We start from the raw sequence: 12,342 nt of genomic DNA on the forward strand, positions 1-12,342 counted from the left end.
CTTAATTAAATTGTGTGAATGAGAGGAGGATGTCTTGGACATATAATATGTAAAAGAAGAATTCCCGAGCAATGCCGCCCCTGCCCTTAGTATGATTATAAGGGGATTTACTTGTAATCCAGGGTCTTACTCAGCTTGTCAATCATCACACAACAGTGTGTGAAACTAGCCTGGGCCCAGAAAACCACAGAACTGATAGTGCACCTGTTCTTTACGATTTAAATCTAAAAGCCCGTAACATGTTAATCTTAATAGCATTGCTCAAAAAATCTATTGGCAAAGTGTTGTGCTGTAGCGTGACTTGGAAACTGTGTCATCACTTTTATTTGCTTTGTTGTCAGGTGTCTGTCCAACTGTTCAACCACAACATTGCAGAACCAGATATAGAGGAACTACTGCAAATAAAAGAAATGATTTGGCCGTTACAAAAACAGTGAAATGTAACTGATCACTTAAACACACCAAAAATAAATAAATAAATACATTCTGCAATGTTAAAGACTTTAAAATCACTGGTCCTTTCGTGTCTGTGTTCACTGCAACAAAGCAGTGCAGGATGATGGCTACTAATGCTGAATCTCAATGACAGCTGGGAGCAGGTCACCTGAGTGACTTGAGAGGAATTTTGGCTTGGTCGGGGGATTTAGACACTTCTAACAAAGTGGGGTCAGTGTGCTCAGGCAGCAAAGGTCAGGACTCTGAGCACCAGTGACCTTGCCCTCATTAGAAAAACTCACGTTTGGGTTTAGTTTCCTGTACACCTTAACATACTGCAACAACCTGTCAAGAGGCTTAGAGGGTTTCATTTATGAACCGTGAGTCTAATGAATTTGTGTAAAATCGATTTGTATGCACATCTGAGCATTCAAACATTTAGTAGATTCAACTTTGACATATGATTCACGTATGTGTTTACATATACTCCACCATTCATTAGTTGCCTCTTTCATTTTGTTTGTTTGTGAACAAATGTTGCCATATTAAATGGACACAAATGTGTTAAATTAAAATAAAGTTTTACTTATTTTGATGTAAACGCCTTCTAATATTATGCATTTTTAGATAGTAAGAGATGTCTGCTACTACAATTTTGATCAAAATGATCCAGGAAAGAGATGGAAGCCAGGGAAAGACAGTTGTCCTCTGGTCAACCCACAGTGGTCTCAACACTGATGTCACTGTCTGGAACATTTGATGGAGTCTGATACGTCCCCTCGATGTCAGTCAGTGACATTTAACAGCTGCAATCAAACACATTTGTCTCAGCTCTAAATTTTCCCTGGGAGGATGAAACAGCAGACATTTTCTGTATTTTCACTCTTCTTGGCAACCATCTGTGAGACTGACAACTACCACTTAATAGTAGGCTTGTTTTAAACAAGTATAAGTACTGCTGCAACTCCTGTCTTGCTTAAGTTCTTTACTATCCAATGTCATAACTGCCATTTTGGTCAGACAGATTAGAGATGCGGGTGTTGCCTTCTGCATAATTTAGCAATATCCAAGGAGGTGCCTTCTAAGTACTTCATGATAATCTTCCCCATTTACAAACATATATCATATGCATTAAACATTGGGAGCAGTGCGAAAACAGTAATCATGTCATTTACCAAAACACTGTATCTTATCGTGAATTACCCAAAATACATCAATAATGTGGATTAAAATTCCAAATACAGAATTATTTCACAAATGAGCCGCCTTGAGAACATCAGCATAAGGCACCATTATTATCAGCCTTCTGGCATTTAGCCCTTTTAATAAAGTGCATATCCGCAGATAGCGGAGTTCATTCAGAGATTTTGGCTAATAGACCACAATTTGGCTGCTAACGTGACTAACGATGCTCGGCTCTCAAGTATTTCTTCCTTCTCTGATCTGAGCTTTCATATCTGCCGTCTCGACAGGAACCGCTCCATTAAGACACTGCTGTATCCTGCACTGTTAACAGCCAACTTTTGTTGTCAAGTGAAAAATGATTGATTTCCCCACCCTCCACCTCACTGAGAATGTGTGAAAATGGTTCACCGGACGATTAGGGCCCAGGATTTTCCCACCATTGTTTTTGCCTCTCTGACAGGAAGAGCAGTCTTGGTACTCACTTTGCAGCAAACTTGACCATCTGCTTGCTGGCACGATCTCCCACTGCGACCAGTGCCTGCACGTTGAACTGCTGTTGACGCAGGACCAAGAAGCATTGCTTCCCTGAAAACAAAACAACAACAATAGATAGTGCCGGGTTGTTAAGACATCTTTCAAGCAAGCTTTATAGGCTTGTCACAATAAAAGCTATGGAGCTCTCTGTGAAGCAATGTATGTTTGTTCAGTTAAAGGGCTACGTGTCATTCAGGATGAAGAAAGCACCCTCGGGCTGTATAGATCCTTCTTGTCATCCGCAGGTAAAGTGTCAAACATTCGGGAACAGAGCCTTCTCTTTAAAGAGTACAGTGTGGAGAAAAAGGTGACTGCAATCTTCGTACTCACGAACACAAACGTACAGACCTAAGAACAGTGTAAACAAGTTAATCAACCAGAACTCAGGGCAGTAGACAGTTGGACCACCCAGGTACTTTCATGATGCCTGTGAGACAGGGGTGGGTGTTGGGGATACCAGTGATCCCAAAATCTCACCAAGAGATGCACTTCATCCCAGATCAAATAAGGATGTTATTCTGCTCACAATGACAACTTTACAGAGTGCGGAGGGAATTAAGAGATGAGTAGAGAGGGAATGACTCGATTTTTTTTCTTCAAGAAAAAATGGTTAAAAGTTCATTAAAGCTTCAAGCTTATTTGCAACCACACAGTAGCAAAATGACGTGATGTGTCATACAATGGTTTAATAACCTGGCAAACCTCAGTGAATTCATTGTACTCAAACAGTGTGGCTACATGGCTGCCAGTAGCTAGAACCTAGCTATATGAGTTACCTGATCTTCTAGGTGGGAGTGACATGGCTGTCTGAAAATAAGATGAAAAATACCCTGGGGTTGTCTAATGCTACTTAACATCCTAAGGAATATATTGAAGAACAATTCTCATTTCTGAAGAAGAGTTTGATATATATTTTTCCAACAGAAGCTGCCTATTTGGTTTGAGGTTTCTGATTGCTAATTACCCTAAAAAAAATAATGTCAGTCATCTGGAAACAGCAAGTCAAAGGCTTAAGGATACTGCTGGTTGGTCTTGAAGAGAGGAGAGTAATGTGAAGAAGTGGCCCAAGGGAAGAAGTGACAGACATTTCAGTATAGTATACAGAGGATTAGCACAGAGGTCACCTAATACTAGCAATTTGTGTTTTTTCTACACAAAAAGTTTCTCTAAGCTGAAAAAAGGGGCACAAAGACAGGCAGCGTGGGGGATGATCTCACCTTTGGCTCTGCTGGTATGGACTCGGGCACGCAGCCAGATCAGCTGGTCGACTTTTTCAGGAGTAAGGTCTTGGACCCGTACCAACGTCCTGTCTGCCTCACACACACACACACACACACACACACACACACACACACACACACACACACACACACATTTTTATTACATCAAAGAACCCCCATTTCTATATGTCTCTAAAAAGACTCTTACTCTCCTGCTCCCTCCCAAAGGCATAAAAAAAGGTGAATAAGCATGCATGTGCGTGTAGAAGCACACACAATAAAATGCTCAAATTACAGACGTACCCAATAAATAAGACACACTAGGAGGTCTGCTGAAAGCTGTCTAACTCACCTATTCACTGTGAGCTTTATGACAAATTGACTCTAGTTTCACCTGTGTCAGTCAGAGGCGTGCTTTCTCCTCATTATCGGCGAGAAGAAGAGGCAGACACTGAGACTACAACAGAGACAACAGAGCCGCCCATTTGGCTGAGAACTCTGCGTCAACCCACATAAAAGCACTAACCCTCTTCACCCCCCAATGCACACTGTCCCCATGGCTCAGCTTGGCATGCAGGTGAGGGAGGCCCCACTTTGTTCTCTGCCACTGGAGCTGAAAGAGCATCCAGACAGATGGACGACCTCAACAAGTCTGCCTGCTACCTTGTTCATCTGGGAGTTATCACATGCTATTAGTTACTGCAATTATCAGGAACATCACTGCAATCGTTATAAGAGAAGGAAGCAAAAGCATTTTTCATGATGTTTATCAGCTGGAATAGTGATAAATCAGCAATGTTTGTCAGACAGACAAATGTAATCTGAGATGCTCTGGACGTCATCTTATATCAAAACACAGAATTTGAGAGTTATTGCATGGTTAAGGTAATTTTTTTCACCTCTAAAGTTAAATGTGAAATAGGGGGCTTTTATATTAAAGACTTACAATGATGACTTGCAATGTCATGTGTGTTTTTCACACATAATGAAGACAGGGATATGTCAGCTACCCAACCCTGACTGTTCTATCCTGGATAGTTTACTATGGTTTTTACCATTAACCCGATTTTAAATAAAGATAGCATGGTCAATCTCGCCTCTAAAATAACAAATATTATAGGTAAAAAAGAAAGACAAATAAATAAGATTACACCCAGGAAGATTAAAAGCTCTCAGTATATTTTCTGGGGTAGACTTAGATTTCTTGCTAGTTTCAAATGATTGACAGGAAACTGTATAATGCAGTGTGGAAAACCACTAAGCTCTGGTACCTTGAAAATTATTAAAACATGATGTTTGTTCCAACCAGAGGAAGTCTTTTTGTCTGTTGCATATACATATACTGTATTATCTTACTTTGTAAATCTTTATTTCTCACTAATCTAAAATCTTGGGGAAGTGCATATTTTTCTTTTACTATACTCAGACCATGAGGAAAAAAATCATAGAAAACAAAGAAGCAACATGACCAAAATTTCTAGTTCTAGGAAATGTAACAAAACAACACTACTTTGAGAAAAACCCGATATGATCACATATTACAGAAAAACTGGTATATTAGAGGTTCTTTGTGGTGAACTAAGTTATGGCAAATCAAACTATGGCACTACTTCTATATCGCTCCAGTTCTTCCCCTTTCAAATCTTAAAGCCAGCAAATTAAGTAATATTTGTTTGTTTTTTTCCCATAATATTCATAATGCTTTCCAATATTTATTTGTGTTTTTAAGAAGAAGTAGCTTCAACACTAACCCAGTTTTTGTTGTGACTGGACCATAGCTGACACCCCATATCGGTCCTTAGCAAAGTCCTGAAACAATAAAAGCAAAATGCACAAGGACTTCAGATCAGTAATTTCCTTAAAGAGCTAAATAACACATCACACTGCTTTTAGCATATGCACACAAAACTGTTATTCAAAAAGGCAGTTGTGCTGCTTTGATTTCAAAAGCGTCAGTCTGTCTACTACATCTGACATTACCGACAGACGGAGCAGATAATGATTCTTATCACGATCTTACAAACAATTTGTAGAACAGACTTCACAAACAGTTAGTGTGCAGGTATTTGCATACAAACTGTTGCAAAGTTGGGAAAAAACACACAGAAAGAAACAGACTGGTCTTAGGGGATATGTAGTGTAATGTGGAGGGGACACTCACATCTTCCTCTGTGCTTTGTTGTTCGGCAGCCTGAAACACAAAGAAATGATAGGGGTTTAAAGGGCATTGCCAACAGCCAGGAAATAACAACCAGAGGACTATCTATTAAATTTAAACACAAAAAAATGTTCAAAAACCTTTTACTTCAAATGGAGCAACTTAAAACATTTTTCTACAACAGCCATGTAAATTGTGTTTTCATCTTGTGGTATCAGGAATTTGAATAAAATTAATAAATCATAGCTCAGCCCTGGAGCCAAGCCTTAGAAGCTTGGAATGCAAGGCTCTTCTACACATTGCTCTAACACATCATAGATAATGAGTAATGGCAGCAGGAGATATTGCTTTCTAATAGAAACAGTGTAAGTGGACAGATATTCTTTATCACTGCACTGACTTCCAGGCAAATGACTCCTAGAGTGGGATGAGATCAACTCTTGGCAAAGTTACAATTCCATTTTCTATGCAAATTGATATTGGTGTATGGAAACGGCTGATGGGAGCGGAGTGAATTGAATCGCCCATCCTTGATATGATAATTCAGTCACATGATGGATGGTATTGCAGCTTATGATCAACTGAATATAGACCTGCTATTGCCATGGAGCAACCAACCCACACTGGAGCAACTTCAGTGACAGCAGAGAAAGCACACAACAATAGATACAGTAGCACAGATTAACACTCGCTCAGTAAACATTCAGCTCACCTTTCAGGTCTTCCCCTACTATGCCACACTAATAATACGGGTAGCAACAGCTAGTTTATTCAACAGTAACAACACCTGCTTCTTCCATGAACCATGCTGAATACTGTAGACAAACTGCACTGAAACAGTTGCACTACTTGTTTTTATTCTCACAAAGACAAAAGTATTTTATTGTAAAGGTCAGATGTGTAAACAGTCTCTAGTGAAATTAGCTAATTTCACTAAACATTAGCTCAATGTGGTGGAAAGATTTACATTTTCAGCACTTTTAGCCTAGATGACATCTGGAAATATTGCACTGCTGACTAATAAAACCTTCCTTTGAACAAACTGCCATAGAAGAACTATCTAATGTTAGTTTTGCAGCCTTCTTATGGCTTATGAGGGGACAAACAGACCAAAGATAAATCAAGGTAAATTGTTAAATGACATGCAGAGATTTCCATTAAAATGTTGTGCGCTGATGGCCTGGAATTTGTTGAGTTTAAATAAATATTACTCTAAAAATTAGAGTTCGCCTACTTAACAAATCTTAGTATATTGCACCCGTTACGCAAAATAGCATCTTTGAGTTGGTAATAGCATTACTCCCTCATCAACACAACAGTACTATGCCAGTTTCTGATTGGTTAGCTCATTCAACTTGTCTGGACATGATCAGGACAAGTTTCATGACAAAGAAACCAATAAATATTGGCGATCTGTATCTCACTAGTGGCATCTTCTGCCCAGCAGTCGAAAAGGAGAACTTGCAGGGTTTTTTTTTAAATGTTGGCGTTGTTTTGTCAGTATTTTTTTTTTTTCACTACTACTGGAGGAATATGGACCAATTCGAGGTAAGCCACTTTTTTGCTGCATCTTCTTCTCTCATAATGGAACCTGGTATTTTCCCAAGAACTTTCATTGAGTAAGGAAGGGGTACACAATTTGAAAGGTTTGTGGTGAAAAAACCCCCCCCAAAAAAACAGTGTGACAAAATTGCTCATAAATATCCAAAACCATTGGCATGTTTTGCCATCTCACGTATGTTTGTGAAAAGAAATGTGGCACTCCAGTTTTGGAAGTACAGAAGTACTCTAGCACTGGACAATTAAACAGGTTCATTTGGAAACATGCCTGTTAAAGGTGTTAGATAAGGGGCCACATTAGATTTAGTTTTTTATTTAATCAGGTTACTATTACTAGGTTCGTTGTGCTTTCAGTCAGAGTTTAGGATCTGAAAAAAACTATTCATAAGTCTTTCTGGAAAATATAAACTCTGTAGTACAGTAAGTGCAACCTTTACTGTGTGAAATGGTTGCAGAAGGAGTAAATGTTGTGAACTCCATGTAGAAGAAAATAGCATTTTGTTTGGGTGAACATAAACAAAATCAAAATGGCAGGAATACCTAAACAATGGATACTCTCACCCTCCCCACTGGCTACCCTACCCTCCGCGACCCACAATGCCCAGCAGACCTGCACGTCAAAGCCTTACCAGCTGTATGAGGGGGCGGCGGATGTCAGACAATAAAGCAGAGCAAAAACAACAACACTGACCAGCTTGGCTTGTTTCTCGGCCTTCTTTGCAGCTTTCTCCGCTTCCTTCTGCTGTTTCTTCAGGGCTTTCTTTGATTGAGCCTGCTGCTCCTCCTCCATCACCCTGAAGCAGGAAGAAACACACAACACAAACATTTCAGTCAACTTCCACTGCTATTTCTCCTGCATCTCATAAGGAAGTTGTTGACTGCCTGGGAAAATTAATTCCGAACCATCTCCACCTCTAGCTTTTACAACCTCAAATCTAAAGAAGTTGTGGTGATGTATAAAATGCAAATAAAAAGAGAATGCTATGATTTGCAAGTCTCACAAACCCATATTTTGTTTTCACAATAGAGCATAAACAACATATACTATGTTAAAACTTAGACATTTAACCATTTCATGGAAAATATTAGTTCATTTTGAATTTGATGACAGCAACACATCTCAAAAAAGTTGAAACAGGCAATAAATGTTCACCAATCTGTGACAAACTGCATCTATTATTATCTTTGGGCTCTCAGGTGGCACTGCATTAAAAACAGGCATCATTCTCTACTGGACATAACTGCATGGGCTCAGGACCACTTCTGAAAATGACTGTCTGAGAACACAGTTTGCCGTGCAATCCACGAATGTAAGTTAAAGCTGTATCATGCAAAGAAGAAGCAATATGTGAACACAATCCAGAAATGCGTCCATGTTCTCTGGGCAAAAGTTCATTTAAAATAGTCTGAGGCAAAATGGAAAACTGCTCTGTGATCAGATGAAGCAAAATTCTAAATTCTTAGTGGACTCAAGGAGAGTGACCATCCAGCTTTTTATCAGCAGACTTTTCAAAACCCTCATCTCTGATGGTATGGGGAAGCATTAGTGCCTATGGGGTGGGCAACTTGCACATGTGAAAAGGCTCCATCAATACTTAAAATTACATAGAGGTTTTAGAGCAACACTGAGCATATGCTCCCGTCCAATCGTCTCTTTCAGGGAAGGCCTTCCATATTTCAGCAGTACAATGCTAAACCACATACTGCATCTATCACAACAGCATGGCTTTGTAGTAGAAAAGTCAAGATGCTCAATTAGCCTGCCTGCAGTCCAAACCTTTCACCAATAATAAAAATTTGGTGCATCATGAAACAAAAAATCTGCCAAGAATGCACCGTTGAGCAGCTAGAATTATGCATTAGACAAGAATGGGACAACAATCCTCTCCTAAAACTCCAGCAACTGGTCTCGTTACTTCCCAGATGTTTACAGACCGTTGTTAAAAGAAGAGGGGATGCTACACAATGGTAAACATCACTTTTTAGAGATGTGTTGCTGGTATCAAAATTAAAATGAAATGGTAAATTATCTCTGTTTTAACATCTGATATGTAGTTTATGTTGTATTGTGAATACGATATGGGTTGATGAGATTAGAAAATTATTGCATTGGTTTTTATTTAGGTTTTACACATCGTCCCAACTTTTTTTGAACTGGGGTTTGATACCTTCAATCTATTGTTCACAGCTGTAGACTATGTGAAGGGAGGTTTGGGAGTTTGGACAGCAGCTACAAGAAGAGACAATAATTGCTACATAAACACCATATCTTTAAGAATACAGTAGTCTCAACAAGACTTTACTAAACAATTAAAGATTGTGAAGAATACACATTATTTGAACATGATAGCATTTAGTCTTATCTAAAACTAAAGATTTTTATTTTCTAAATGGCTCCACAGCAACCCGACGTGTTGATAAGCATGTGCCAGTAGTCTAAACAAATACAACAGTATTCCCTTATCTACATGTAACAATTCAAAATACAGAAAACCAAAATCAACATAAGTTATTGAGGAAATTAGTTTTTAACACAAAACTTCCATCAGAAAGCCACCATAACAGCCATAAACAGGCATGGTTTCATAGAAGATACAACAAAACAATAATAGAATATTTAAATCATAGAAAACATAAAAAATGTCTTAGATGCTTTACGCTGGCCTACATCAGTATGAAATCAGAGCAATGTCTGTTATGTCTGAGAGGTTGAGACAGAGAATGACTGTATGAATGCTGTAAAACATAAATGCTGCATTAATTCTTTCTAATTCTTCTAAGTCTTTCTAAGTACTTCTTCAAAAATTCAATGCAAGTGAATGAATGAATGAATGAATGAATAAATGAATGAATGCTGTAGCCAAACTGGTAAATACTTACACATACTTAAGACCATTCGTACACAGAGTTTTCTAGAGGCAACATGATTAAGGGGTGCGATTAATCATGAGAGAAATTATCTGTTATTAGAATGTTGTTTCTTAGGTGCTGATTATTTTATTACTTTGAAATCTACACATTTCGATTAAAAGGCCATTTATAGCCTTTTTTGAAAGACAATCAATAATAAATCTATCTGGCAAATGTTTAATAAAGAAGACTAAGATATCAAAGTGATGGAGGATTACTGTTACTTATGGTAAATCTGTGGTAATTGTTTTACAGATGGCCAAAACTGTTCATAATAGTCGCGTAATAAAACCCTGTTTCACCAAAACCAGTGAAGCTTCATTTTCACATTTTGTTCTTAACTTCATGTGTAATCAGTGGTAAGCGGGCACAGATGATGCAAAGTGATGTTTAAGGATGATGTTTTTACTTCCATTCATGGTAAATTGTGGGAGTGGAAATAAGGCTCATGCACTCATTTCCACAATGACTGAAATTTTATAAGCAAAACAGGTGTACCTGTTTGTTTCTTGTAAAAAGAATGTTTATGCAAGTTTCTGCTCTTGTGCATAGACACAGTTTTAGTCATAATCTAAACAAAATTGTATGCATCTGGACACAGGTGTCTAGATCTGAAGGAAGCTTACAAGCAATGTGGAAGCTGCTCCAATTTAGCCACAGGAAATAACAGGAACCAAAGGCCAACTATGAATAGCAATAAAGCCTAAACAAGAAATGACTATCACAACAGATGATAACTTCCAAGGGAGGAAATTTAATATTAACACTACTGCTCCAACAACCTGCAGCCATTTCTTTTATGATTTCCCATGAGAATAAACCTGATTATTTTACTTAAACTAAGGTCCCAAATTTCTCATCAAAACCTTTGTATCTATGGAACAAAATAACAAGCATATTGGTAGGTTGTCTTAAAGATACATGATGAAGCACATTATAGCAGTGTGAAGAGTGTGAGGTAGAGTAATAAATATGCATTTCATAACTACTTTATTTATAAATCTCACTAAACAGTTTAATCTTAAACTGAATCAACTATCTTTTTAGCCCTTGTCTGAAACAGGTTTGCATACTTTATAAAAATGTCAGATCACTATATAAACAAACTTAGAGGCTCTCTAATCTGTACACAACTAATTTGTTACAACAAAGACATGTTTTACAGTTAAACATTATCAACCTATCGCATTTACCACCAGTTAGTTAACGCTGCACAATGGCTTATGTGCAACAGGTGCATTGCCACCCATTCACACCTCGGTTTTAGACTTTGACAAACACCATTGTGAAATGGTTAACATTACTGCTATTTCCATATCATAAAAGCACAATAAATTGTTAAAATTAAATATTATCCACGCTCTAAGGAAGCTTACCAAAGTACAATGTGTTAAAATGTAGTAGATATAATATAATTAGGTACACTTTTAAATATGTTTTAGTTCAGTCTGTCAAATTGAGGTAACACACAAGTAACTCTTGTAAAATGTATTGGTTTTTAATGTGATCAATGAAAAGGAACTAATGGTAGAGTAACGTAAGATTAACGCATTCTTGAAAGTGAAAATGAAGAGAAGTGGACATAATACAGCGCTGTAATGTGAATGAACACCACCTGACATGTTGGGATTTGCAAACTGGTATTATGAAGTTGAACAGACATGTTAGCAAAACAAAAACAAAAAAATTGCAATGAAAACTTAACCATTGTAAGGCAGAATAGGACTCTAGTAGTTTTTCAACACATAGGTTAACAATTTGCTTATTTCAAGCAAGTTGTAATAGGCCGAAATCACACAAAAACTCAAAAAGATTTGTGAGCACATATTGCACCTTGTATATTAAGTTAACGTTAGCCAAAACCATGTGCAAACCATTTTTTATGTGATTTGGTTTTCATTTTTATAATCGCTTCATTTGCTTTCATATTCTGCCTGTAGATACATTCACAATAATGAACCCCTATCATGTAGCCTCGTCTTGTGTTTAGTTTTATACTGGTGATATTTTAAAGATTTTGCTGGGATGGATACAACTTTATGTCTTCCCTTAAACTGTCTCATGACGCAATCTGCTGCATGATAAGGCAATGCTAGCCAGCTAGCTGCTAACCTGCTAACTCTATAAAAGCGGGATGTGCTGGTGATACTGTGAGATTTGTGCCTCTTACGGCATTCTTACCCTTGAACTTCGTCTTTAGTCATATCGAGCTATATTCTTGGAGAAAACTGAAAAAAGGTTCCACGGCTCTTTAGACAGCGAGACACACCACATCAGCTGTTCAGAGCATGGACGAGCAAGGGAAGGACCTGTTTTGACGGAGAACCGCATACCGGATGC

At 38.0% G+C, this 12,342-nt stretch overlaps 1 protein-coding gene across 1 annotated transcript in view; it reads right to left on the reverse strand.

Annotated features, from left to right (window-relative positions):
- dars1 (aspartyl-tRNA synthetase 1) overlaps positions 1 to 12,342 on the reverse strand; it is a 26,774-nt gene extending 14,432 nt beyond the window's left edge. The window contains exons 1-6 of the mRNA XM_067515656.1: positions 12,184 to 12,342; positions 7,784 to 7,886; positions 5,536 to 5,565; positions 5,126 to 5,183; positions 3,372 to 3,464; positions 2,103 to 2,205 (exon numbers count right to left, since the gene is read on the reverse strand). Of these exons, the coding sequence (XP_067371757.1) occupies positions 2,103 to 2,205; positions 3,372 to 3,464; positions 5,126 to 5,183; positions 5,536 to 5,565; positions 7,784 to 7,886; positions 12,184 to 12,206 (410 nt within the window). The 5' untranslated portion in view covers positions 12,207 to 12,342. The remainder of the gene's footprint in view (positions 1 to 2,102; positions 2,206 to 3,371; positions 3,465 to 5,125; positions 5,184 to 5,535; positions 5,566 to 7,783; positions 7,887 to 12,183) is intronic.

Source organism: Channa argus, chromosome 9 (genome assembly GCF_033026475.1).
Source record: "Channa argus isolate prfri chromosome 9, Channa argus male v1.0, whole genome shotgun sequence".
Taxonomy (NCBI): Eukaryota; Metazoa; Chordata; class Actinopteri; order Anabantiformes; family Channidae; genus Channa; species Channa argus.